This window comes from Pezoporus occidentalis, unplaced genomic scaffold (assembly GCF_034315485.1).
Source record: "Pezoporus occidentalis ecotype Australia unplaced genomic scaffold, CSIRO_AGI_Poc_V1 ctg76, whole genome shotgun sequence".
Lineage (NCBI taxonomy): Eukaryota > Metazoa > Chordata > Aves > Psittaciformes > Psittacidae > Pezoporus > Pezoporus occidentalis.
Genome location: NW_026916115.1, coordinates 51,397 through 75,712, shown reverse-complemented (window position 1 = coordinate 75,712; position 24,316 = coordinate 51,397). Strand labels below are relative to the sequence as shown.

The 24,316-nt window shown below is 42.3% G+C and overlaps 1 protein-coding gene across 20 annotated transcripts in view; it reads left to right on the top strand.

The window, feature by feature from the left end:
• The window catches only part of PRRC2C (proline rich coiled-coil 2C), a 78,945-nt gene that overhangs the window by 15,402 nt on the left and 39,227 nt on the right, over positions 1 to 24,316 (top strand). For 18 of the 20 annotated variants that reach the window (XM_062602163.1, XM_062602172.1, XM_062602161.1 and 15 more), the window contains exons 2-14: positions 1,775 to 1,942; positions 3,144 to 3,321; positions 6,325 to 6,431; positions 12,835 to 12,972; positions 14,794 to 15,029; positions 15,392 to 15,471; positions 16,386 to 16,519; positions 16,603 to 16,690; positions 16,967 to 17,108; positions 18,157 to 18,231; positions 18,968 to 19,577; positions 20,410 to 20,579; positions 21,211 to 21,457. In XM_062602163.1, the coding sequence (XP_062458147.1) occupies positions 1,828 to 1,942; positions 3,144 to 3,321; positions 6,325 to 6,431; positions 12,835 to 12,972; positions 14,794 to 15,029; positions 15,392 to 15,471; positions 16,386 to 16,519; positions 16,603 to 16,690; positions 16,967 to 17,108; positions 18,157 to 18,231; positions 18,968 to 19,577; positions 20,410 to 20,579; positions 21,211 to 21,457 (2,320 nt within the window). In that variant the 5' untranslated portion in view covers positions 1,775 to 1,827. The remainder of the gene's footprint in view (positions 1 to 1,774; positions 1,943 to 3,143; positions 3,322 to 6,324; positions 6,432 to 12,834; positions 12,973 to 14,793; positions 15,030 to 15,391; positions 15,472 to 16,385; positions 16,520 to 16,602; positions 16,691 to 16,966; positions 17,109 to 18,156; positions 18,232 to 18,967; positions 19,578 to 20,409; positions 20,580 to 21,210; positions 21,458 to 24,316) is intronic. The other 2 variants (XM_062602158.1, XM_062602176.1) reach the window with 1 other exon arrangement.

Genomic DNA, 24,316 nt, shown 5'->3' with positions numbered 1-24,316 from the left:
TGACTTAGACTCCAGCTTGATGAACTAGTCTGCCTGGATTCAGATCTTCAGACTGGCTGAAAGTGGGCCATGAATAATACTAATGGGCAAAGCTTGACATGTTGAATTGCAAATAAGTATTAGGGCTACCCGGAATAATGAAGGGTTGCTTGAAATCTTGACTGGTAGCTCCAAAGATAAGCTTGTCTAAATTCATGTTTCTGGCCAATTTTTTTTTCTTTCCTGTGCCTGCAGTGATGTTTGAGTAGTGAGCTGTGGTTTCCAGTGAAAGCTTGCAGCCTCAATATGTATGGGTTTTTTTTATAGATAAGGAAGCAATGGCCTGAGAGCCATATCTGAAATCTCTGTTCTGGTTACATGGTCTGCTTAGTAGGCTGGGTTCACCCTGCTTCCATCCTGTATTTTGTGGGTTTGGACGATTTGAGGATGACTTCTGTGTAACCCATGCTGTTGAAATAGCCAAATGCTGACCAGTCTGGCAAAAACTCTGGGAGTTGCTTTCTATTTGTGAAAGGGGAGGATGTATTTCTTAGGCATGTATGTGGCCCTGTATGAAGTTGCATATTGTTCCTGTTGCAACAATCTGCATGTATTTCAGTAGAATGGCATCTGGCCTAAATGTTGCTGAAGCTGTACCATGCCAAGGTTATTTGCCATCATTATTTCTTAATTTTTCCATTTGTGGCTTATAAATTGAGGTAAAAGACAGAAGAAGGTGGGAATGTTATCATAAATGAGACTGTCCTGATCTGTTGATGTTGTTTAATGTCTGTCATGACCAAATAAATGCTTTATTCTTTATACAGCTTGTCCATGCAGCCTCTTCTTAACATGAGTGCCTTCTATGTGAATCAAGTTTCTTTAGAAGATAATCTGAGGCTCTGAGTTTGACCAGGGAGTTTGTTGATCACAGGAGGGTTTAAACAGGTTGTCTTGCTTCTTACTCTCTGCTTTTAGAATGAAACACAAGAGTATTTGAGCATACATAGCTACTGTGGGATTCATATGGAAATATATTAAAATATATTGTGTTCCTGCCTGATGATGAGCAGCAAATCTGGCAAGTTCCTATTAAGTACTACTAATGAAGTGTCAGTGATAATTACTAGGGTTTTTTTCTGAAGGCCTGCTATTCTGGGAGAAGGAGAGAGATGACCTTCTCTAACAGCCCTGTAATTCACTGCTGCAAGAATAGTGTAACTCTTGGTTTAAGAAATTCTTCCATTCTCTGTCTGAACATACTATGTGTTCCTAGTTTTGGGAAAGAAAACTTCAGGGGGTGGGGAGTGGAGGAAGGGGACACAAACCCAGATTCCAGAAATGCTACTACAGGTAATGGTATCTCAGTGCTTGGCTTCAGGAGTGGGTGAAGTCATTGAGCTTCCCCAGTGGGGAGCTAGCTGCTGGTGGAAACTTTGCATGTTTGGTTTTTGGGTGTGTGTTTTGTTGTGTTGTTCAGGTGTTGGGGGTTTGGTTTGGTTTTGTTTTTTTAGTGAAATCATGGGTGATTTACCACTTCCACAGGGTTTGCTATTAATTAAATGCTGACACTTGTGATCTCGTGACATTCAGTTTGTAGAGATGGAAATACTTTAAAAATCAGAAGTGTTACATAAGCTGGGGATTTCTGGAGCTAATGTGTTCTATGGCACCTCTAGTATGCTTAAATGAAGCAGTGCTAAGGGTGTTAAATATGCTGTCCACTTTTGTCCTATAAACTGTCTCTTAAATATTGGCTTATATTCAAATTGCTTTACTTTTTTGTTGTTTTCAGGCAAAATTTGAGGGGTGAGCAGTAGGTACCAGACTCGATGAGTTTCCATCGAAATGTCGGAAAAGTCAGGCCAGAGTACAAAAGCAAAGGATGGAAAAACGAAGTATGCAACGCTCAGTCTGTTTAACACTTACAAGGGAAAGTCACTGGAAACTCAGAAAACCACAGGTGAGTAATCTGACTTCAGTTTTGCGTTGTTTCGGTTTCATCATTACTGTAGTATTAATTAGGAGTGCAAAGTATATGAGCACTTAACCACAGCGAGACTTATTTTCTTTTTAACTGCTTGATACAACAGTTAAGTGGAAGAATTCTGGAAAGCAGTGTTGATTGCAGTGTCTGGTTAGCTGTAAACATGAGTATCAGTTCAGGCAGACAGCATTTGCAGTCTAGTAGGAAGTAGAATATAGATAAGTAAAAACTGTTCTTATAGCTGCAGTCTCTATTTGTTACCAGCATATGACATGGCATTCCCCAGCTGTGCTTTCTGCCATATTAACATTTGTGCTACTGGAGGGTTTTGATTAACAAGAAGGCAGTGCTCCCTTTCATGTCAGGTTCTTTGTCTGTTTTGCAGACTGGGTGAAACTGGCACTGACCTTTCAAGTAAGTTTAGTGTGAGCCTTTTTCACAATTAATTGAATTGAGAATCAGGAGGTAATGACACTCTGAAGGCTTAGAATTTGATTTGACATATTGCCTAACTTAGGGGGTGAAAGAGGAGATGTGTTTTAAAGGCTAAAACTGAGATGTCTGATAGAACATCTAAGGCAGTATCGTGTACGTGTTCACCTGAGTTGATTGATTCGATGGTAGGTTGAATGTCTTGCGTGTAGTGCATGGGCTTCATATTGCTTTTTCATTCTTGTGGTCTGGAGTAAATGCAATTTGTAGGAATGTTTTTGCAAGAGCAGCATCTGCCAACTGAAACTGGCAGCAAAAAAGAAATGGGCTGCACCCATGTGGATATTCCTGGACTCATCAGAATACATTAAAGTCCAAGAGGAGTGAGAGAATGATGTTTGACAACATGTTAAAGGATATTAGGATATCAGCATCACATTTTATACGAGTTCTCTAGCTTCCTGTCACTGAGCAGTGTGTATAAAGTTGGGGCAATATATCCTTTTTCATTTCTGGTATAGGCCAGCCGTAGTGATTAACTATTCAAAGAGTACACAGGTTGTCTCAGACCAAGTATTTCTAATGCTGTTTTTTTTTTAAAGTAAATTATAAAGAACTTTGAATTTCTAATTCTTAACGCTTTTAAATTTTTCTTGAAGAAACATTTTTGTTGATTTACATACCTTTGTATGAATGCTGCCTGCTAACAGCATTGTTAACTTTCACTTTCTGTTTTGGCATGCAGTTGCTGCACGCCATGGATTACAGAGTCTTGGGAAAGTTGCTATTTCAAGGAGGATGCCTCCACCAGCTAACCTCCCCAGTCTTAAAGCAGAGAACAAAGGCAATGACCCTAATGTGAACATTGTGCCTAAAGATGGCACAGGATGGGCTTCAAAACAAGAACAGCACGAAGAAGAAAAGTAAGTGACCAATGAGATGTGGGTTTTTTTCCTATGCCATTTCTCCCAAGTCTTTCTAAAGCTGGGGGTGGGCAGGGCCTGGGAAGAAATTGGCTGAACTTGACTGTCCTAAAAAAAAAAAAAAAGAAATGGAGGAAAAAGCACAGCTGTTAGTTTTCATAAGGAAGATTCTTGCTGTTAGGTCAACAGTTAACAAAATGTGTAACAAAACACACACTTAAGTTGAAAGCAGTGTGCTTGTCAATTCCATATGAGGGGTATCAGGTACCTTTAGCCACCTGATTGCGTACATTCTGATGGCTTCTTAAATGAAATACTATAGCACATTTTTGTAAGATCTTAAACTTTGCTGTAGCTTAAGGCTCCCCCAATATGTGATACAGACAGAAGTGATGGTGATGTTGATATACAGTGCTGTGTACTGTGGATAGTACAATTTCCTATGCTCAGTGCAGTTTCATCTGCTGAGTTTTTCACAGTTGTACAGCAGGTCAGGTAAAGAAGAGAGAGACTAAAACTTTTCAATATTTAGTTAGAAAGTATTTTAAAGCATTTTTTTTTTGTCGTATACGCTTAAAATGGGTATGATTCACTATAAAAGTGGGGTTTAGGTGTTTATTTTTTGACATACCAGTTCTTCTGAAAACCAGTTGCAGATAGAGGAACTGATTGCATGTCACTAGCACTTGTGAAAGCAAAAGACGACTAAAGGGTGGGGTTGCCCCCCCCCACTGTCTCTTTATTTCTCCTTGTATACTTTACTATGTTTAAATGTCAATTTTTGACATGTCTCTGAAAAGCTGTTGGACTTTAGGAGTATAGTATTGTGTTTAGCTTTTTATTTTAAGATCATGAAATTACAAATTCAAAATTTTCTGCCCGGTGTTCTGTATGGTTTTGTTTTTTTTTTTAAAAATCTTCCTGTACTTCAAGGCCACTTAACCTTTGTCTGGTTAATTCTGAGTTAAGCCTTTAGTTTATTTGACTAAAACGCCCTTTCATCTGCCTTTCCAAGTCTGCTGCTTGTGTTAAAAGTGTATTCTAGTAGTTGATGTTATGTTTAAAAATTGAATAAATGGCTATCCCTTGCCTGCAAGTAGAAGGTATTTGTATTTTCATATGCATTATTCTGACAAAGGCCTCAAAGTCCACATACAGGTAAAGCTGGGGCGGGGGGAGGGATTTGTTCCCAGGAACAGGTATGTATGCCCATGTGACAAGTAAATTCTAAGTTCAGGCCATCTAATGCATTTGCTCAAGTATTGAGACCATTATTATAACTATTGCTATATTTCTCCAACATGCTTATAAATGCTACCGTTTAGATGTAAAGTGCACTGGTATTCCTCTCACACGTGTTGTGGATAAAGGTAGCATTTTGATATCAGCTTGTTTGATATCAGTTTTATTCTTCCTTTTTTTTTTTGTGTCACTGCACTGAAGCTCACATGAGTGAAGAATTGTTTCCTATAATTCCAGAATAATTTTTCTGCTGCTTTCCCAAGTTGTTACTCTTTCTATGGGTATCCCTTTTTCCTGGATGGTGTGGCCTGTTGTATATTGGTTTGATGAATTCATATAGCACTAGCTGAGTTCTTTCTTACATCAGTACACGTATCTATAGGACAGTGTTTGGGTAACTCAAAGCCAAGCGCTTTTAGAATTTGAAACAGTGGAAGTACAAGGAATAAACTCTTTAACAGTCTTGTTTCTTGTTTCACTTTGTGTGTGACAAAGTACAGCCATGTAAATTACAACTTCCCCAATGTCTGCTTAGAAAATATGCAGCTGTAAGAAGATACAACTAAGTGGAAACTGAACAGATGAGAATTTTTTAAATTTATTTATTTATTTTCATTCTGGTAATCTGTGGAAACAAATGAAAATTGTATTCAGTTACCCTTGTGAGAAGCCAGTTTCTCCCCAGCAGTGATTTTTTTTGAGGGGTGGGGGGGGGTGCTTTTGGGTTTGGGTTTTTTTGGTGATGTTTACTTCTGTGTCAATTTTGGGACTACTGTGTAGTGGTTTGGGTTGATCACTGCAGAACCCAAATGGAACTGACTTCTCAGTGGCAGTCCTCAGAGAGTTTAGAATTACTTCAGGATCTATTTAAAGCATTTGCCAATTGTTTACTATAAGTTAACTGGCATGCTATTGCACTAGTTATGTTTGTCTTTACTTAATAAAGTCATTCTGTCTACTGGATTTGTCCTATAATTCCTGTTCAGTCAAAAATTGCTATTAATGAGCTGGAGGTCTTGACTTGTAGACAATAATGCTTTGGAGTCTTAAGTTATCTGAATATGCAGATTTTGGAAATAGCTGTACTTGAAAGAAACTAAACAATATCGCTGAATCTGTAGACTGCTGAGATGATCTTCAAGAATATGACTGGGTTTTATATTAGAGAAAATGAGTGCTTCTGTCTGCCTCTTCATTCTTAAAATAGTGAAATTGAGAGAGTGTTCTTACTAAGCTTAAGCTTCTGGACTCCAGTTCATAGCACCCATCAATTTTTTTTCATGGTGTCTTTATCTTTCCTTATTGGCTCCTTTTATTTCCTAAGTCCTAACATGTATTTGCCTTCTTTCTCTCAGTTCATGGTGGTTTTTAAGTGCTTGCCTCTAACTCCCAAGACAAGAGAACACTGTTATAAATTATTCCCTTCTGTGGTTGTCGATTGTTTGGGTTTTAATTGTTCGTACACTAGTTAAAAAGTTAAAACTCTGTTCATGCCTGACTGTATTTTCTGCCCATCCATTTTCATCCATTCCTCTCCATTTTGAGTAATCTACTCGTGAAGGAATTGGCTAATTTGTTCCAATTTTAGCCGTAACTGTAACAACTCATTTTATGTAAGAATGTGCTCTGTATATAGAAAAGTAGCTATTGGTTCTTCAGCTGCATAGCTACCTCATTTGATTCACTTGTTTGCAGTAGTAATCCTGAGGATCTTAGTCTGTGCCCACCTTATATTCACAAGTGCTTTCTCTCTAATTCCAGACAGCCAGACGTGCCGCAGACACAGCCAAAACCTGCTGTTCCTGCTCCTCCAGAAGCAGCTCCTGTTGCCAAATCATGGGCCAACACCAAACCAGGTGGACAAGATGGTAAGTGGTGTTCAGGTTGGAGGGTTCTTGACTGGCCTAGCAGGCTGTGAATGCTGCTGTGAGACCCTCAGACTCGGCAATGATTTGAATCTTCACTGGGCCAGCTGGGACTACAAATTCTGTGGAAGCAACATTCTTGGCCAGAAGGTGGCTAAAGTGAGCTCCAGCCTCATTTAGCAGCAGGTCTGACTGTCTTCTAAAGGGCTGGTATCATCACCTCTTTTGTTTTGACAGTGAAGCGGTGGTCACAGTGTAAGACCTTGAACGTGGCTGTGATAAGGAGGGAAAATTACAGTCAATAGTTATAATGCATACAATTTTGTTGTGAAAGGGATAACCATAAGCAGTTAGTGGTCATTCTTATCATAATTTTGAATCATTTTGTGCAGAATATGTGTAGTCTTGCTTCCATTTAAAAGTCTGCTACAGCAGCACTTTTCCCTTTTATTTCGTAGGTTCTTTGCTTATTTTGGTTTCAAAGTGATAGTGTTCAAGTAGGGATTTTTCTGGGAAAAGCATTAAAGGTGTGGTGGTAGTGGGTTTTTCGCTAGGGGTTTTTTGGTGGTGGTGGGTTTTGTGGACTTTGGAGTTTGCTTTTTTTTTTCAATAACTGTTGGAGTACTGTTTCCATCAGTGTGAACCTTGGGTTGAGTATTTTCATATAATCGAATAGGTTGTAAGAGACCTTTAATATCATCAAGTCCAACTTTTACCCCAGGACTGCCAAATCCACCACTAAACCATGTCACTAAAGGCCTCATCTACATGGTTTTGAACACGCCCAGGGACAGTGATTCCACCACTTCCTGAGCAGCCTGTTCCAAAGCCTGATCACCCTTTCAGTGAAGAAATTTTTCCTAATACCCAGTCTAAGCCTCCCCTGGTGCACCTTGAAGCCATTACCTGCTGTCTTATCACTTGTTACTTGGGAGAAGAGACCAACACCCACGTCGCTACTACCTCCTTTCAGACTAAGGGAGACTCAACACCCCCAGTTCTCTGAGCTGTTCCTCATAAGACTTGTACTCCAGACCGTTCACGAGCTTTGTTGCCCTTCTCTGGACCTGCTCCAGCAACTCAATATCTCTATTGGAGAGAAGGGCCCAGAACTGAACACAGGCTTTGAGATGTAGCCTCACCAGTGCCGAGTACAGGGGGATGATCACTGCCCTGGCCCTGCTGGCTGTGCTGTTGCTGATACAGGCCAGGATGCTGTTGGCCTTCTTTGCTGCCTGGGCATGAGCTGGCTAATGTTCAGTTGGTACCCCAGGTCTGTTCATTACAGATGTAAGATCAGAGCTAAATATTCAGATTTTTAAAAATTGTTTATTGAGTGAGAGCTAACATAGAATTCCTTTCCTGTGTCTCCATTATAAAAAATAAATTTGCTTTATTCCTTAAATTTGAGACTTGCAAGCTTTCTGTGGCTCTAAAATAGAGTTTTGGCTTTCAGGTTGAAGAAGTGAGCTCTCTTCTGGATAGGGATCTTAGGGCAGTAAATCTGAATTGCTTGGAGGTAACTTCTAGGTCATTATGTGGAGTTTGTTAACATCACATATCTAATGATTTTGCCTTTTTTTTTTTTCCCCTCAATAAATATTAGAAGTGAAAATTCAGAATTCTCTACTTTTTGCTTTCCTCTCTTATGTTCAGTATTTCCTTTGTTATCAAATATAGGAACTCAACGGTCATGATATGTTAGAGTTCGAGAACCTCAGGGCAGTGAGAAGAGTGTGCAGCAAGCTCACTGCCCTGGGCTTCAAGAGAGCAGACTTTGGCCTCTTCAGGAACCTGCTTAGTAAGATTCCATGGGAAACAGCCCTAGAGGGCAGGGAGGCCCACGACTGCTGGTTGATATTCAAGGATCACCTGCTACAAGCTCAGGAGTGTTGCCTCCTGACAACAGGAGTGCAGCAGGAGGGCCAGGAGACCTCCTTGGATGGATAAGGAGCTGCTGAGGAAACTTACAGGGGAAAAAAAAAGAGGCTTATAAAAGGTGGAAGCAAGGACAGGCAGCCTGGGAAGAATACAGGGATGTTGTTTGGGAAGCTAGGGACCAGGTTAGGAAAGCTAAGGCCCAGTTAGAATTAAACTTGGCTAGGGATGTGAAAGATAGCAGGAAGGGATTCTATAGGTATGTAGCAAATAAAAAACAGACTAGGGACAACGTGGGCCCTCTCCGGAAGCTATCAGGAGAATTGGCTACCCTGGATTTGGAGAAGGCTGAGGTTCTGAATGACTTCTTTGCCTCGGTCTTCACTGGCAAATGCTCTGACCGCACCACCCAAGTCTTGGAAGGCAGACACAGGGACTGTGATAATGAAGACCTTAGGCCCACTGTAGAAGAGAATCTGGCTCGAGACCATCTTAAGAACCTGAACGTACACAAGTCCATGGGACCTGATGAAATCCATCTGTGGGTCCTGAAGGAGCTGGCGAATGAAGTTCCTAGCCAGTGTCCATCATATTTGAAAAGTAATGGCAGTCAGGTGAAGTTCCCAATGACTGGAAAAAGGGAAATATAACCCCCATTTTCAAGAAGGGGAAAATGGATGACCCAGGGAATTACAGACCAGTCAGTGTCACCTCTGTGCCTGGCAAAATCTTGGAGCAGATTCTCCTGGAAGGCATGCTAAGGCACATGAAAAACAGCAAGATGCTTGGTGACAGCCAGCATGGCTTCGCTAAGGGGAAATCCCGCCTGACCAAATTGGTGGCCTTCTATGATGGGGTTACGGACCTGATGGACAGAGGTAGAGCAGTCGATGTCATCTACCTGGACTTGTGCAAAGCGTTTGACACTGTCCTGCATGACATCCTTGTCTCTAAATTGGAGAGACATCAATTTGATGGATGGACCGCTTTGTGGATAAAGAACTGGCTGGATGGCCTCATGAAAAGGGTTGTGGTCAATGGCTCAGTGTCCAGCTGGAGACCAGTAAGGAGTGGTGTCCCTCAGGGATCGGTGTTGGGACCGGTCTTGTTTAACATCTTTGTCGCTGACATGGACAGTGGGATTGAGTGCGCCCTCAGCAAGTTTGCCGATGACACCAAGCTGTGTGGTTCGGTTGATATGCTGGAGGGAAGGAATGCCATCCAGAGGGACCTCGACACGCTTGTGAGGTGGGCTGATGCCAACCTCATGAAGTTTAACCATGACAAGTGCAAGGTCCTGCACCTGGGTCGGAGCAATCCCAGGCACAGCTACAGGCTGGGCAGAGAAGAGATTCAGAGCAGCCCTGTGGAGAAGGACTTGGGGGTGTTGGTCAATGAGAAAATGAACATGAGCCAGTTTCAGTGCGCGCTCGCAGCCCAGAAAGCCAGCTGTATCCTGGGCTGCATCAAAAGGATCGTGACCAGCAGGTCGAAGGAGGTGATCCTGCCCCTCTACTCTGCTCTTGTGAAACCTCTCTTGAACTACTGTGTGCAGTACAGGCTGAGAAAGGTGGGCCTGTTCAGCCTGGAGGGGAGAAACTGTGTGGAGACCTCATGGCAGCCTTCCAGTATCTGAAGGGGGCTTATAAGGATGCTGGGGAGGGACTCTTCATTAGGGACTGTAGTGACAGGACAGAGGGTAAAGGGGTTGAAACTTAAACAGGGGAAGTTTAGATTGGATATAAGGAAGAAGTTCTTTACTGTGAGAGTGGTGAGGCACTGGGATGGGTTGCCTAAGGAAGTTGTGAATGCTCCATCCCTGGCAGTGTTCAAGGCCAGGTTGAACAGAGGTGACATGGTTTAGTGTGAGGTGTCCATGCCCATGGCAAGGGGGTTAGAACTTTATGATCTTAAGGTCCCTTCCAAACCTAACTATTCTGTGATAACTCTCCTCCTTTAAGCTTTTCCAGGAGTTTTTTAGCGTAAGAGAAAGGAATTAAAACTGATGCAAAGGGATCTGCATACCAGCCTTTCTACATAAGCCGATAAGATATTCTCCATCATACCGGAAATAGTGATTCAGCTCAGTGGCTTCAAAATGCATTTAGCTAATTATTTTGTAGTTACCATGGCAGCTTGTGTGCCAAGCCCAGATGGTGCCCTCATTTCATTCAATCAGTAGTGGATTTGCTGTTTGAAAAAGAAATATGGAATGTGAATTGGCATCAGCTGCTTGCTATCCTCCTCAGTTTGAAACTGAGGATATACCTGTTGTGCTCATGCTTTCCTGATCTGCACTTGGCTGGTGCTGTTAGAAATTTCAGTTTCTCCAGATGCCTTGTATGCATTCCAGCAGTCGTTCAGCCAGCTGCCTCATGCTTTTGTAAGGCTTCAGTTGGATAAGGCAAGAATGAATCCTTCTCTGATGTTGGTGGCCATGTAGAAAGCAGAAACTTCTAAAATGTAATGGCAGCATCTATTTCTAAGGTTATTCACTGGCTAAAAGTTAATTGCTACCATAGCATCTTTGAATTCTTAAACTGCTTTCTGAACTGCTGGCTGACAATCTGGCTATTTCAGGTTAATAGCTACAGCGCAGTCAAACTGACCACTGAGGATGCCGTTGCTTTGCAGTTGCTGCTGAAGTCTGAGCAGAAAACGTTTTTCAAGATTCATAAAATTCATGAATATTGCATGCCACACTACCTCTGAAGAGGCTTCCTTTCCTGACAGGCCATCTGGTTAGAGTGACTGCAGCTTTCAGTTCCTTTAAGCAAGTCATTGGATGTAGCTGCTTGGGAACACCCATAATCCAGTGTCCATTAACAGAAAACAATGTGATCTGTAGTACATGAAGTCACAATTAAGATTGTAATATTTCAAGGCAATTTGTAGGCACAATATTTATGTATTTAGTATACATAAATAATGGTGTTTGCTGTCATGCCTTTACAGAGAAGGTACAAAGAGTAGGTAGTTTATCCTGTGCTTGACTCTTAGTCTTAAAAAAAAAAAAAACAACAACCCACCAGGATCCTGTGTTTTATTGTTAGAGGATTCTTTCACAGTTCAAAGAGAACAAGCTGTTTAGCTGTTATCTTAAAACAAAAGGTATATATTGGGGATTGAGAGGCAGATCCTTTATTGTGAGTTTGCCCTGTAGTCATGTAGCCTAATACAATGTCTCTTACAGTAGCCGGCAGTTAAGACAGGTATAAGAACAGGGCTATTCAGGCTGTTGGAACAGAAATCTTCCCTTATCAGTGATCTGGTAGTAGAGTACCATTGACCTAATAGAATCATAGAATATGGGTCAATATGCATCAGGTGAAGGGGTGGTGGTGGTGAGAAATTGATTCAAAATATGTGCTAATAAAATCTTCTAAATAAGAGCACAGTCTTTATATTTGGCTTTCCCCCCACATGCAGTGGAAGTCTGAAAATTCCAGTCTTTATTTACGACGTCAAGGGTTGTAGAAATCGAAGTGCTACAGTTCTTATATTTTACTCACAATATAAATGCTTTGGTCTTTAAAAGTCCTGAAGAATTATTAGTTATTAGAATGAGTAATTAATCTTAAGGGCTTTTGCAATAACATCATTGCCTATTCTTGAGGTGATTATAGTTGGAGAGTAAAAACAAGAGAAATCTTTGTTGGGGAGGGGGTTATTAACAGAGCTGAGAGGTACTCTACATGTTAAGTCTTGTTCCATTGTCCATCATTGCTCTCCAGTGCTTCTGGATTTTTTTTCAGCCCCACCAGATGGGATAGTAGGCCTGTTAAATTTAACAACTTTGGCAGCAAATGGGAATACTTTACAAGGATTGCTTTTTGCTTATGTGAATAATGCTACCAGTAAATTATCATAGAATAGTTAGGGTTGGAAAGGACCTCAGGATCATCAAGTTCCAACCCCCCTGCCATGGGCAGGGACACCTCACACTAAACCATATCACCCAAGGCCTCATCCAGCCTGGTCTTGAACACTGCCAGGGATGGAACATTCACAGCCTCCCTGGGCAACCCATTCCAGTGCCTCACCACCTAACAGGAAAGAATTTCCTCCTTATATCCAATCTAAACTTCCCCTGTTTAAGTTTCAACCTGTTACCCCGTGTCCTCTCACTACAGTCCCTAATGAAGAGTCCCTCCCCAGCATCCTTGCAGGCCCCCTTCAGATACTGGGAAGCTGCTATGAGGTCTCCACGCAGCCTTCTCTTCTCCAGGCTGAACAGGCCCCAACTTTCTCAGCCTGTCTTCATACGGGAGGTGCTCCAGTCCCCTGATCATCCTCATGGCCCTCCTCTGAACTTGTTCCAACAGTTCCATGTCCTTTTTATGTTGAGGACACCAGAACTGCACACAATACTCCAGGTGAGGTCTCACGAGCAGAGTAAAGGGGCAGGAAAAATTAATTAATTAATATGGCTTTAACATCCCCTTTTTAAGGATGATGAGGCTTTTACCACTTTCTGAACTCTTTTGACTACAGAATGCTGAGACTTTTTGATTATCTTATTCTGCAGGTCCACCTATTCAAGTAAATAGTTATTTCCAGCAAGAGTTTCCCAGTCTTCCGGCAGCTGGGGATCAGGAAAAGTCAGGCAAAGAGAAAGATGCACCTGAAGAACTTCATGGATCAGGACCAAGCTTGCGGCCACAAAGTAAGTATATACTGTAAATTTTTTTGAAATCACATGGGTTTGTGTCAAACTTGTTCATTACAAGGATATTTATGTCCCGTACAAAAGGAATTGATTCACTGATTGTTTTAATCAACACACTCCTACACTGAAGAAACAGATTTTTGCACTTTCTTCTGCTTTACTGTGTTCCTGGTATGCAGAAAATAAAGTATTTGATCCTATTCTGCAGTTCACTTTCCATTTTCCTAACCTAGTCAGTACTTCAGTTGTGCTCGAGGAGCATTTGTTAGTTGCACAATACTGTCATTTTCTTAAATCCAGCTGCTAGATGTCACAACAGTTAAAATATGTATTTAAAGGACTCTCTTAATATTATAGTAGTTGTCATTAGAGTTGTCTCCAAGTAGTTAGTACTCAGTAGCCTGAAAAATCCCAAATAGGAAGTTAAATCTACAGGATACCAAAAGAGTGGACTGTAATTTGAAAGGCATTCACATCTTTAGCGCATGACTGAGGTGCACTGACTAGCTGGATCTGTTTCAGCTCTGGGGGATTAGATCTAGTGAAAACAACCGTAAGTGTTGGTTTTACATGTCTCAGTGAAGAAATATGTATTGTTTCCCCAGATCCTTTTAATGGGAAAGCATATGGAATTGTGCTTGTTTCCAGTGAAAACCAGGACTTCTTTCTTCCTTAAAAGTATTTCCAGTGAGGTTTGGTGGACCAGGGATCTCTTCCTGCACTGTAGGTAGCACTTTCTTGTGCCACTGATAGGCAAGATGGGCACTGTGCTTCTTAAGGTCCTTACTTGATTTTGATATAGAGAATAAGTTGCCAAGAAATTTGGGAGATGTCCAACACCAAATTAGGGAAATAGCTGTGTGTGTTTCTTCCAGCGTCCTACAGGCAGTTATAGTATTGGTCAGCACTGTACGTGCTGTATTAAGCCCTTCTTACAAGTCTTGACAGCAGAAAGCTTGATGAATTTGGTGAGTACTGCCCCTTTAGCAGCCATGCTCCCCAGCAAAGATAAGTGGAAGAACTGTAATAGATACTTAGGAGCATAGTTTAACCCTACTTAAAGGGATTGTGCCCCTAACAGAACAGTCTTTACAGAGCATGTCTGAATTTTTCTTGGTCCCCATGAATCTGAGCACTGCTGTTTTTATTGCCCTAACCTATGCTTTGTAGGCTGAAACTGTAAAAAAAAAAAAAAAGTTAAAATGGACCACCTGGCACAAGTCATTAAAATACCTTACTTTTCCTGGACTTTTTGCTAGACATTCACACCCAGAAGCACAGTCCTCATCATTTCTATTTTATCCTTATCAGACAGAGATACAAGCCCAGACTCTGGATATCTGTCTTCACTTAGTAAGATAATGCACAGGTATATGTCATTTTGAGCCGCTTTGGTGTTTCATGGTAGGCCTTTGCTGCTTAAGAAGCTTGATCTTTCTCTTGACAGCATCTTCACACTGAGTCAACAGTGGCCCACTTGCCACAGCTAAATCTGTTTTCTCTCCTGTGCTATTATTAGTATTGTTCCTAAACTGTGTTGTGTTTTGGAAGGTAGAGTAGGATGACTAGAGTGATCTATAAATTTAACTCTTGCACTTCAGGAGCACAGCTGAATGTAGGGCTAAAGAGGATTAGAAAACAGCCTCTGTTTCATCAAGCAGTCATTGCTTTCGGTGCCAGATATGAATGTGTGTCTGCACTGATTGCTGTGTTACTGAAAAGTGGGTAAGGAAGAGTGTGTTTTTTATTATGCCTGTCTGTAAATCCGTAGTATAAAGTTTGTTCTTGTTTTGTCTCGTACTGATTCTGCCCATGTAGATGCTACTAATTGGAGAGAAGGTGGTAATAAGAGCAACTCACCCAGTTCTCCAACTGATCAAGAAGCTAAGGCCCTTGGACAAGAAGATGGTAATGCTACACCAACAGAACAAAATGATGGCCAGAAGGCAGCAGAGAAGAGAGATGTGCGGTTACCACAGGTCCCTCAGCCCAAGCTGAATGGCCAGCAGCAACCACCTGTCTCTTCTCAGTACAGAGCAATGATGCCACCTTATGTAAGTGATGGTTACATGGAAGGTTTTAAAGCAGCAGGGATTGGTTATTGGCTAGTGTAATTTCTTCATGCCCCCTTTCATCTCCCTCCATGGAACACTTTAGCAGTTCTGCTAGAAGGTTGGGATTGCAACCAACTGCTCAAAGGATGTGGCTGCCTGTTGCCACTTGCTACACTGAGTTTCAATTTGTCAGGAGTTGGTTAACACTTGTAAACACTCGGTGACTTAATGTCACACACTTGAGATACTAAGCAAACTTAAGAGGCTTGCTTTACTTCCATTGTGATTCTTTTGATGATCTCAGTATGCTTAATGTAGTTACAATATTTAATGAATGGTTCCTGTTTTTAAACCTTTCTTAGATGTTTAATCAGTATCCTAGAATGGCATATCCTCCCTCCATGCAAGGTCCAACAAGGTTTCCCAATTCTGAGCTTAGCAGGTAAGAAACCTTACAAGTGTTACTGGTGCATGGGTATGAACTCTGTTAGTGACTTAATAACAAAAAAATAAAAATAAAAATTGCACTGAGTATTTTGATTATGATCATGCACCGCATAAGAACTGCTAATGGTTAGTCTCAAGTTTGGCTTGTGTGGAGCAGTGCTAGGGAGTGATTTGTGTTTGGTAACTCAACTATGAAACTTCAGGGAATTCTGCACATTACAGGAAGAGCAGGAGTCACTTGGGAGCACCTTTGAAACTTCAGCCAGTAGTTTCACCTGTAAAAGGACACTTCCATTGTTACCATGAAAGTAGTTAGTTCCTGGTTCTCAACTCTACTGCTTTCCAGTTAAGGAACTCTAATGCATTATACCATTTATTTTCTTCATTTCTCCATAGCTGAGGATGTCTGTGTACATGCATGAGGAAATAGGGAATGCTATAGGCAGTAGGGTACAAACTGGGTGGGATCAGGAAGGGGACAGAAAGGCTGAGAGGGTTGGGTGGGAGAACTTGAGTTTAGGAGTAGGAGAAGGTGCAGAATCTTTGATGATAGGAAAGCTTGAAAAGTAGAAATATATCTGAGGTGGATTAATTGGTGTCAAGAAGGATGCCAGATCTATGTGGTGTGTTGTTTGAAAGCTACAAGGCATTTGATTTTGACTGTCAACTGATGTTTGGCTTGTTTGTGAAGTAGGCAAGGCTATAGCATCTAATCTTTCTCTTCCTTAAATAACCATCTGGTGTAGCAGTAATTATTGAAACTACAGCAGTCGCACATGTGGATGACCTTTATACTGTATTGAGAGAACAGTACCATATACTTCAAATAATCATCATATAAGTTGACGATTTATCTAGTCATGTGGATAAATAATGACAGTGGCCATTGTTTTTTTCTCTTTTTTTTAGAGGGCCAAGGGGAAGAGGACCACCTTCATGGTGTTCAGAACCTATTGAGCGCCCATCCATTCTTAGTGCTAGTGAACTTAAAGAACTTGATAAATTTGATAATCTAGATGCTGAGGCTGATGAAGGCTGGGCAGGTAAGAACATAAGATTAATGATTTTTGTTATTTGTACAGTGAATCTTTCTGAAAGATTAATTGAATATTTGCTTATGGATCAGGTGCTCAGAGTGAAGTGGATTACACTGAACAGTTGAACTTCAGTGATGATGATGAGCAAGGAAGTAGTCAAAAAGAGAAGGAAAGTGGGTGAGTCGGTGTTGCCAATTAGGCATGAATGCCACTTAGTGTTTGGAAAGGTTTAATGAAATGAGTGCAAGTGCTCATTCGAAAAATATTCCTGTAATTGAATACTGTATTAAATCGCGTAATTGCCTGCAGACTCCAGTCAGCTGGTGGGCGTGTAGTAGTGTTCCTTGCTGTGAGGTGCTTTTGCTCTTGCTAAAAAACATTGAGAATAGAAGATAAATCGCCAAATACCTATGTGGAGTACCCATTCCATTTTTCTTATTTCTCTGCACATAGTGATGAACAAACACCATCAAAAGATTCCCAGAGTCCTGATGGCCAGAAGGAAGCAGATGAACAGACAAGTGCTAAGTCTGCCACCCAAGTTTCCACAGCAGCAGCCAAAGGGTCATACGGCAAAAGTTCTCAGCTTGATCAGGTTTGTGTTCTTCTCTTCAGCTCTTCTGGCAATAGCCTCATCAGGAAAGGTCCAGCTCAGGTGTCTTTACAGTTAGGTCAATTAAAGTTATGAACATGAGTGAAAGCATTAGCTACTGAAAGAATTATCTGAGTTCTCGTAACCGATCAGGTGCTGCTAGGTCAACTTAGCTGGTTCTGGTCACAAAATAAAAATAGCATGTCTTTATCTAGTGTGTTCTAATTCACAGCTGTGAGGGGGTGAGAACACTTGTGCCAGTGTGACTGAACTCATAAGCTTTAACTCAGTGCCCTTGTCTGTCCATCCCTGTAACTGAATGAAGCTGTTCTGGTGTCATCATACTTCATAGTGGCACAGGGTAAACAGCACCCAGTTGACCCACGCATTTTTTTCAGGCTGTGGGTTTTTGGTTATTTTTTTGGGGAGTTGTTATTTTGTATCATGACCTGCTTTCCTCAGTGCAACTTAGCAGGAATGTGTCAGTTCACTTCTGATATCTCAGGCAGACAGATTTTTATACAGACCATGTAAAATGCATCAGCTCAAATGTTTCGGTTTTCGATTTACCCTCTGGTAGAGGAAGATTGACAACCACCTCAGCTTATGCCTACTTCAGTCCTCTTTAAATCTATTTCCCCTTCCTCTCCCCAGGAAAGCCTGCCATTGGCTTTATATTAAAATTTCCCAGAAATGTATTCTCTTGACACCAGTAATAACAAAGATGGGGGATCTTGAATTATTTTTACTTGTGCTTTCTCTATATGTAAAGAACATGTCTTTCAGGGTTGGATGCTACACTGAATCCGAGGAAAAATAGTGCAGTAACATGAAGTCTGGAATATGGATGTGTGAATTTTTAAAGTAATTGTTTAATGATCAGTACATAACATGAAAATTTTCTTGCCATTGTTTTACATGGTTATTTGTTTCATGTGCAGATAGTTCTCTAGGTGTGGTATCTTAATGCAGTGGAAAACAATAAATCTAAAATTTGTTAGCTTGACTGTTCTGAGCTTGCTTAACTCTGGTGCTGTGTTTGATCCAATAGGATCGGGGTCCAGCACAGCCTTCTCTACATGAAAGAGGTGGTCCTGCTCTTCATCCAAAATCTATTCTACCACCGGTAAGAGAGATTAGAATTGTCTTTATTTACCTTAGTTAAATTCTTTAATGCTGTGTTGGAGGGATTTAGACTAACAAAAGTAAAAATATGCCTTACATAGGGATAAGCCTTTTCTTTAGCAAGAAAAATGATTGTAGTACTTGGCCAGTAAGAATGGGACCCCAACACAACTGTGCTGCTAATTGTGTAAAGCAATAGTTGTATGAAATGCATGAGAGCTTCAAATGCTTTCAGTTATCCAACCCCTTTTGAGAACTAGAGAGGACAGGGGCGTAGGAGCAGTACTGAAGGGCTGCCTGCTGAGGCAGATGGGGAGATGAAGTCCCAGATAAAATGTGTACATAGTAGCTTCTTAGAATTCTTAATAGTCGTTATTAAGATCTCTTATCCTGAGCTACATGGAATTTCTTTGGCTTCTTGGGGAACTTTAGTCTGAGACCTGCCTTGAGTTTCTGTGATTAAGAGTGGCCTATAATCAAATCTAAAAGATGTTTATCTTTGCTGTCTGATGGGGAGGAGTGACATGAGCCTAGTGAATGTTTACCTCTCCTTTCTGAGCTCATTGCGTGAGTCTGAACTGGAGCAGGCAGGTGAGGGCTTGCTTTTTCTTCCAAATCTTGCTTTTTTTATGGTGTCACGCAAATACATGTGCTGATAAATAGTTAAGTTATAGTATTTCAGCTGGCTGTTTATGTAACACATGTTCAACTTGACTCAACTGATTTTAATATTGCAGCACCCTCCTCCCCCTGATCGCCAGGTAGGACCTGGAAGGCAGGGACCCTTTCCCCCTAAACCAGTGCCAGATGAAGATGAAATTTGGAAACAGAGGAGAAGACAGCAGTCAGAGATATCCGCTGCAGTTGAACGAGCCCGTAAGCGGCGAGAAGAGGAAGAAAGAAGAATGGAAGAACAGCGCAAAGCAGCTTGTGCTGAAAAGCTAAAACGGTTAAATGAGAAATTTGGCTGTGTGACAAAACCCTCCAGGGAAGACCCTCTGAAGGAGCGGGAGAGGGAAAGGGAACGGGAAAGGGAAAGAGAGAGGGAAAGGGAAAGGGAGCGGGAAAAGGAGAGGGAACGGGAGAGGGAACGAGAGAGAGAAAAAGAGAGGGAGAAGGAAAAAGAGAGGGAAAGGGAGAAGGAAAAGGAAAAAGAAGAAAAAGAAAAACTGGAGAAGGCAAAAGAGCAAGAAGGAGAAAAAGAGAAAGAAAAGGAGATGGAGAAAGAAGAGAAGGAAAAAGAAGAGGAGAAACCAGCACATGAGGTTCCTGAGGCTGTAGAACCTGTGGCTACACATGTAGTAGAAAAACAAGAAAGTGAAAACAGGAATAACAAGGAAGAAAAAGGTATGTTTGCACACAAGTAGGAGCTGTCTGCCTTAAAGCTGAACCACAGAGCATAGTTGTAATCTGGGAGTCTAATTCACATATCTTATTAACCCAGTGCATCTAGATCACTTACTTCCTTGGCATATTACAGCTACTAACTACTTTGAGCTAGACCCATTTACCCAGCTTATCAAAATGTTAAAGGAAAAATTTGGTTTATTGATTTAGGCTGGACTTTGAGGAATGTGGAAAGAGAAACAGGCTTTCTTCTCTTGATAAAGGAGGTTCAGCAACTCGTGTTGCTAGAAAGCAATGTAAATTATTTCAGCTGTTCTGTTCTTTCAGCAAGCCTAGAGGAGTAAACATAAAGAGGAGGTAAACTTGATGCTTGTTTGTAGTGGAACTGAAATGTCACAGGAGAACTGCTAGACTGTGCTTAATAAGGTTGTGTTATCCTCTAAATGAGTAAAAGTGATTGTAAAACCAAACCTTGGTTCATTTAAAAAAAAAAAGTTAAATATAATATGGTTGTGTGATACAGCCTTTTTTTTTTTTTAATTACTTGATAGTTACAACCTAAATGCTAGTGTTTGATTACCCAGTGTGTTTGAGTTTAAAAGGGGCACTGAGAGATGTACTAACAGCAGTTGTCCTGTTTGAGGGGTTGTTCTCAACATTTTTTTTTTTTTTGCCTTTATTTTAGTTTTGGAAACTAAGACTGTGACGATAAAGAAGGCAGACTTTTTATTTTAGGACAACATTCTTTATCTGACATTCTGGTGAAATTGTCATAGCCTAAAGATTCACATTTGTTTCCCACATGTGGATTTGTTGGGTTTTTGTTTTTCAGAAGATCAGGCAGTCTTTACCCGACAAGATAGTGGTCGGAATGAGAAAGAGATTTCACAGGTGACTCATGAGAGTGAGCCAGATTCAGGATCTCAGCCTCGTCCTGCTGTTTCCTCAGGCTATTCTAAACAGTTCCAGAAATCATTACCACCAAGATTTCAGAGGCAGCAGGTAACTAATGAGTTAATTTAAAGAAGGAAGCTCATTACAAGAATGGTGTCTTTAGCCTTATGCTTAGCAAGAACATGACCATAGGAATTTCAGAAAGCCTAAGCTGTTGGTTTCCAGCTTCTGTAACATCTGTGGCATTGGTGGGACTTGTTTTGTGTGAAACATTTTTTGTCACTTGTAAAATAACGCAAGTGAGCAGAAAGCAAGAGAGGCTTTTGAAACTGGCCAGTTTTAGCATCAGTTGGTGGACGTAGAGCATTGCTCTATGGTTGTCTGTGGAACCTGGGGTCTGATGATCATTATTTCTACAACTTTTCCTTAAAAGCTGTGAAACTCACAAATGTAATTTTGATTTGGATCCTATGGTCTGAAGAGCACTTTGCATTAATGACGCACACGAAGCATAGGTTGTTCAGTGTCACTGCTGAACATCAGCAGAACTGTAGCTATTCTAAATTGTCCAGTCTGGTTTGCTCCCCTTTCTCCTAGTTCATGCTGATGAGTGTTTGCAGTTAACTTTTGGAATGCTTAGTGTCCTGGAGATAACCATACTTGTGGTTTCCAGGGGTTATTTGAATTCTGCTTAAGTCTGTGTTTTGAAAGTCTTGTAATACTGCTTTCTGTTGCACAGGAGCAAATGAAACAGCAGCAGTGGCAGCAGCAACAGCAAGGTGTCCTTCCCCAGTCTGCTCCCTCACAGCCTTCTAGTGGCCCTGTCCCGCCACCCCAGCATAGACCCCTTTACCAGCCCATGCAGCCACATCCTCAGCATTTAGCTTCAATGGGCTTTGATCCAAGGTGGCTTATGATGCAGTCTTACATGGACCCACGAATGATGTCAGGAAGACCTGCAATGGATATGCCTCCTATTCATCCAGGTAAAATCTGGCAGGATTTTTTACTATTGAGCTTTCCTGCTTTTGAAATAGAAATATGTATACGCATAGAATCACAGAATAGTTAGGGTTGGAAAGGACCTTAAGATCACCTCCCTGACATGGGCACGGACACCTCACACTAAACCATATCACCCAAGGCTTCGTCCAGCCTGGCCTTGAACACTGCCAGGGATGGAGCATTCACAATTTCCTTGGGCAACACGTTCCAGTACCTCAACACCCTCACAGTAAAAAACTTATTCCTTATATCCAATCTAAACTTCCCCTGTTTAAGTTTTAACCCGTTACCCCGTGTCCTCTTGCTACAGTCCCTAATGAAGAGTCCCTCCCCAGCATCCTTGCAGCCCCCCTTCAGGTACTGGAAGGCTGCTATGAGGTCTCCACGCACCCTTCTCTTCTCCAGGCTGAACAGCCCCAACGTTCTCATCCTGTCTTCATACGGGAGGTGCTCCACTCCCCTGATCATCCCCGTGGCCCTCCTCTGAACTTGTTCCAACAGTTCCATGTCCTTTTTATGTTGAGGACACCAGAACTGCCCACAATACTCCAGGTGAGGTCTCACAAGAGCAGAGTAGAGGGGCAGGATCACCTTCGACCTGCTGGTCATGCTCCTTTTGATGCAGCCCAGGATACAGTTGGCTTTCTGGGCTGCGAGTGCGCACTGAAACTGGCTCATGTACATTTTCTCATCGAGCAACACCCCCAAGTCCTTCTCTGCAGGGCTGCTCTGAATCTCTTCTCTGCCCAAGCTGTAGCTCTGCCTGGGATTGCTCCGACCCAGGTGTAGGACCTTGCACTTGGCATGGTTAAACTTCATGAGGTTGGCATCAGCCCACCTCACAAGCGTGTCAAGGTCCCTCTGGATGGCATTCCTTCCCTCCAGCATATCAACCGAACCACACAGCTTGGTGTCATCGGCAAACTTGCTGAGGGCGCACTCAATCCCACTGTCCATGTCAGCGACAAAGATGTTAAACAAGACCGGTCCCAACACCGATCCCTGAGGGACACCACTCATTACTGGTCTCCAGCTGGACACTGAGCCATTGACCACAACCCTTTTCATGAGGCCATCCAGCCAGTTCTTTATCCACAAAGCGGTCCATCCATCAAATTGATGTCTCTCCAATTTAGAGACAAGGATGTCGTGTGGGACAGTGTCAAACGCTTTGCACATGTCCAGGTAGATGACATCGACTGCTCTACCTCTGTCCATCAGTTCCGTAACCCCATTATAGAAGGCCACCAATTTGGTCAGGCGGGATTTCCCCTTAGCGAAGCCATGCTGGCTGTCACCAAGCACCTTGTTGTTTTTCATGTGCTTTAGCATGCCTTCCAGGAGAATCTGCTCCAAGATTTTGCCAGGCACAGAGGTGACACTGACTGGTCTGTAATTCCCTGGGTCATCCATTTTCCCCTTCTTGAAAATGGGGGTTATATTTCCCTTTTTCCAGTCATTGGGAACTTCACCTGACTGCCATTACTTTTCAAATATGATGGACACTGGCTAGGAACTTCATTCGCCAGCTCCTTCAGGACCCACAGATGGATTTCATCAGGTCCCATGGACTTGTGTACGTTCAGGTTCTTAAGATGGTCTCGAGCCAGATTCTCTTCTACAGTGGGCCTAAGGTCTTCATTATCACAGTCCCTGTGTCTGCCTTCCAAGACTTGGGTGGTGCGGTCAGAGCATTTGCCAGTGAAGACCGAGGCAAAGAAGTCATTCAGAACCTCAGCCTTCTCCAAATCCAGGGTAGCCAATTCTCCTGATAGCTTCCGGAGAGGGCCCACGTTGTCCCTAGTCTGTTTTTTATTTGCTACATACCTATAGAATCCCTTCCTGTTATCTTTCACATCCCTAGCCAAGTTTAATTCTAACTGGGCCTTAGCTTTCCTAACCTGGTCCCTAGCTTCCCAAACAACATCCCTGTATTCTTCCCAGGCCGCCTGTCCTTGCTTCCACCTTTTATAAGCCTCTTTTTTTCCCCCTGTAAGTTTCCTCAGCAGCTCCTTATCCATCCAGGGAGGTCTCCTGGCCCTCCTGCTGCACTCCTGTTGTCAGGAGGCAACACTCCTGAGCTTGTAGCAGGTGATCCTTGAATATCAACCAGCAGTCTTGGGCCTCCCTGCCCTCTAGGACTGTTTCCTATGGAATCTTACTAAGCAGGTTCCTGAAGAGGCCGAAGTCTGCTCTCTTGAAGCCCAGGGCAGTGAGCTTGCTGCATGCTCTTCTCACTGTCTTGAGGATCTTGAACTCAACCATCTTATGATCACTGCAACCAAGGCTGTCCTGGAGCGTCACATTTCCAACCAGCCCCTCCCTGTTGGTAAGCACGAGGTCAAGCATGGCACCGCTCCTTGTTGGCTCCTCTGTTACTTGCAGAAGGAAGTTGTCTTCCACGCAATCAAGGAGCCTCCTGGATTGCTTGTGCCAGGCCATACTGTCCCTCCAGCAGATGTCAGGGAGGTTGAAGTCCGCCATGAGGACAAAGGCCTGCGAGCATGAGGCTGTTCCTATCTGTCTGTAGAGTGCTTCCTCCACAGATTCCTCTTGATCAGGAGGTCTGTACCAGATCCCCACAGTAATGTCTCCCATCACTGTTCTCCCTTTAGCCCTGACCCTCAAACTCTCTGTTGCCTGCTCACCTGTTCCCAGACAGAGTTCCATACTCTCCAGCCTATCTCTAATATAAATAGCAAGTCCCTCTCCCTGTCTGCGGGGCCTATCTTTTCTAAAGAGCCTGTAACTTTCCATTCCAACACTCCAGCCATAGGAGCCATCCCACCATGTTTCTGTGATGCCTGTTATATCATTCGCCCATAGATGTGCACACGTCT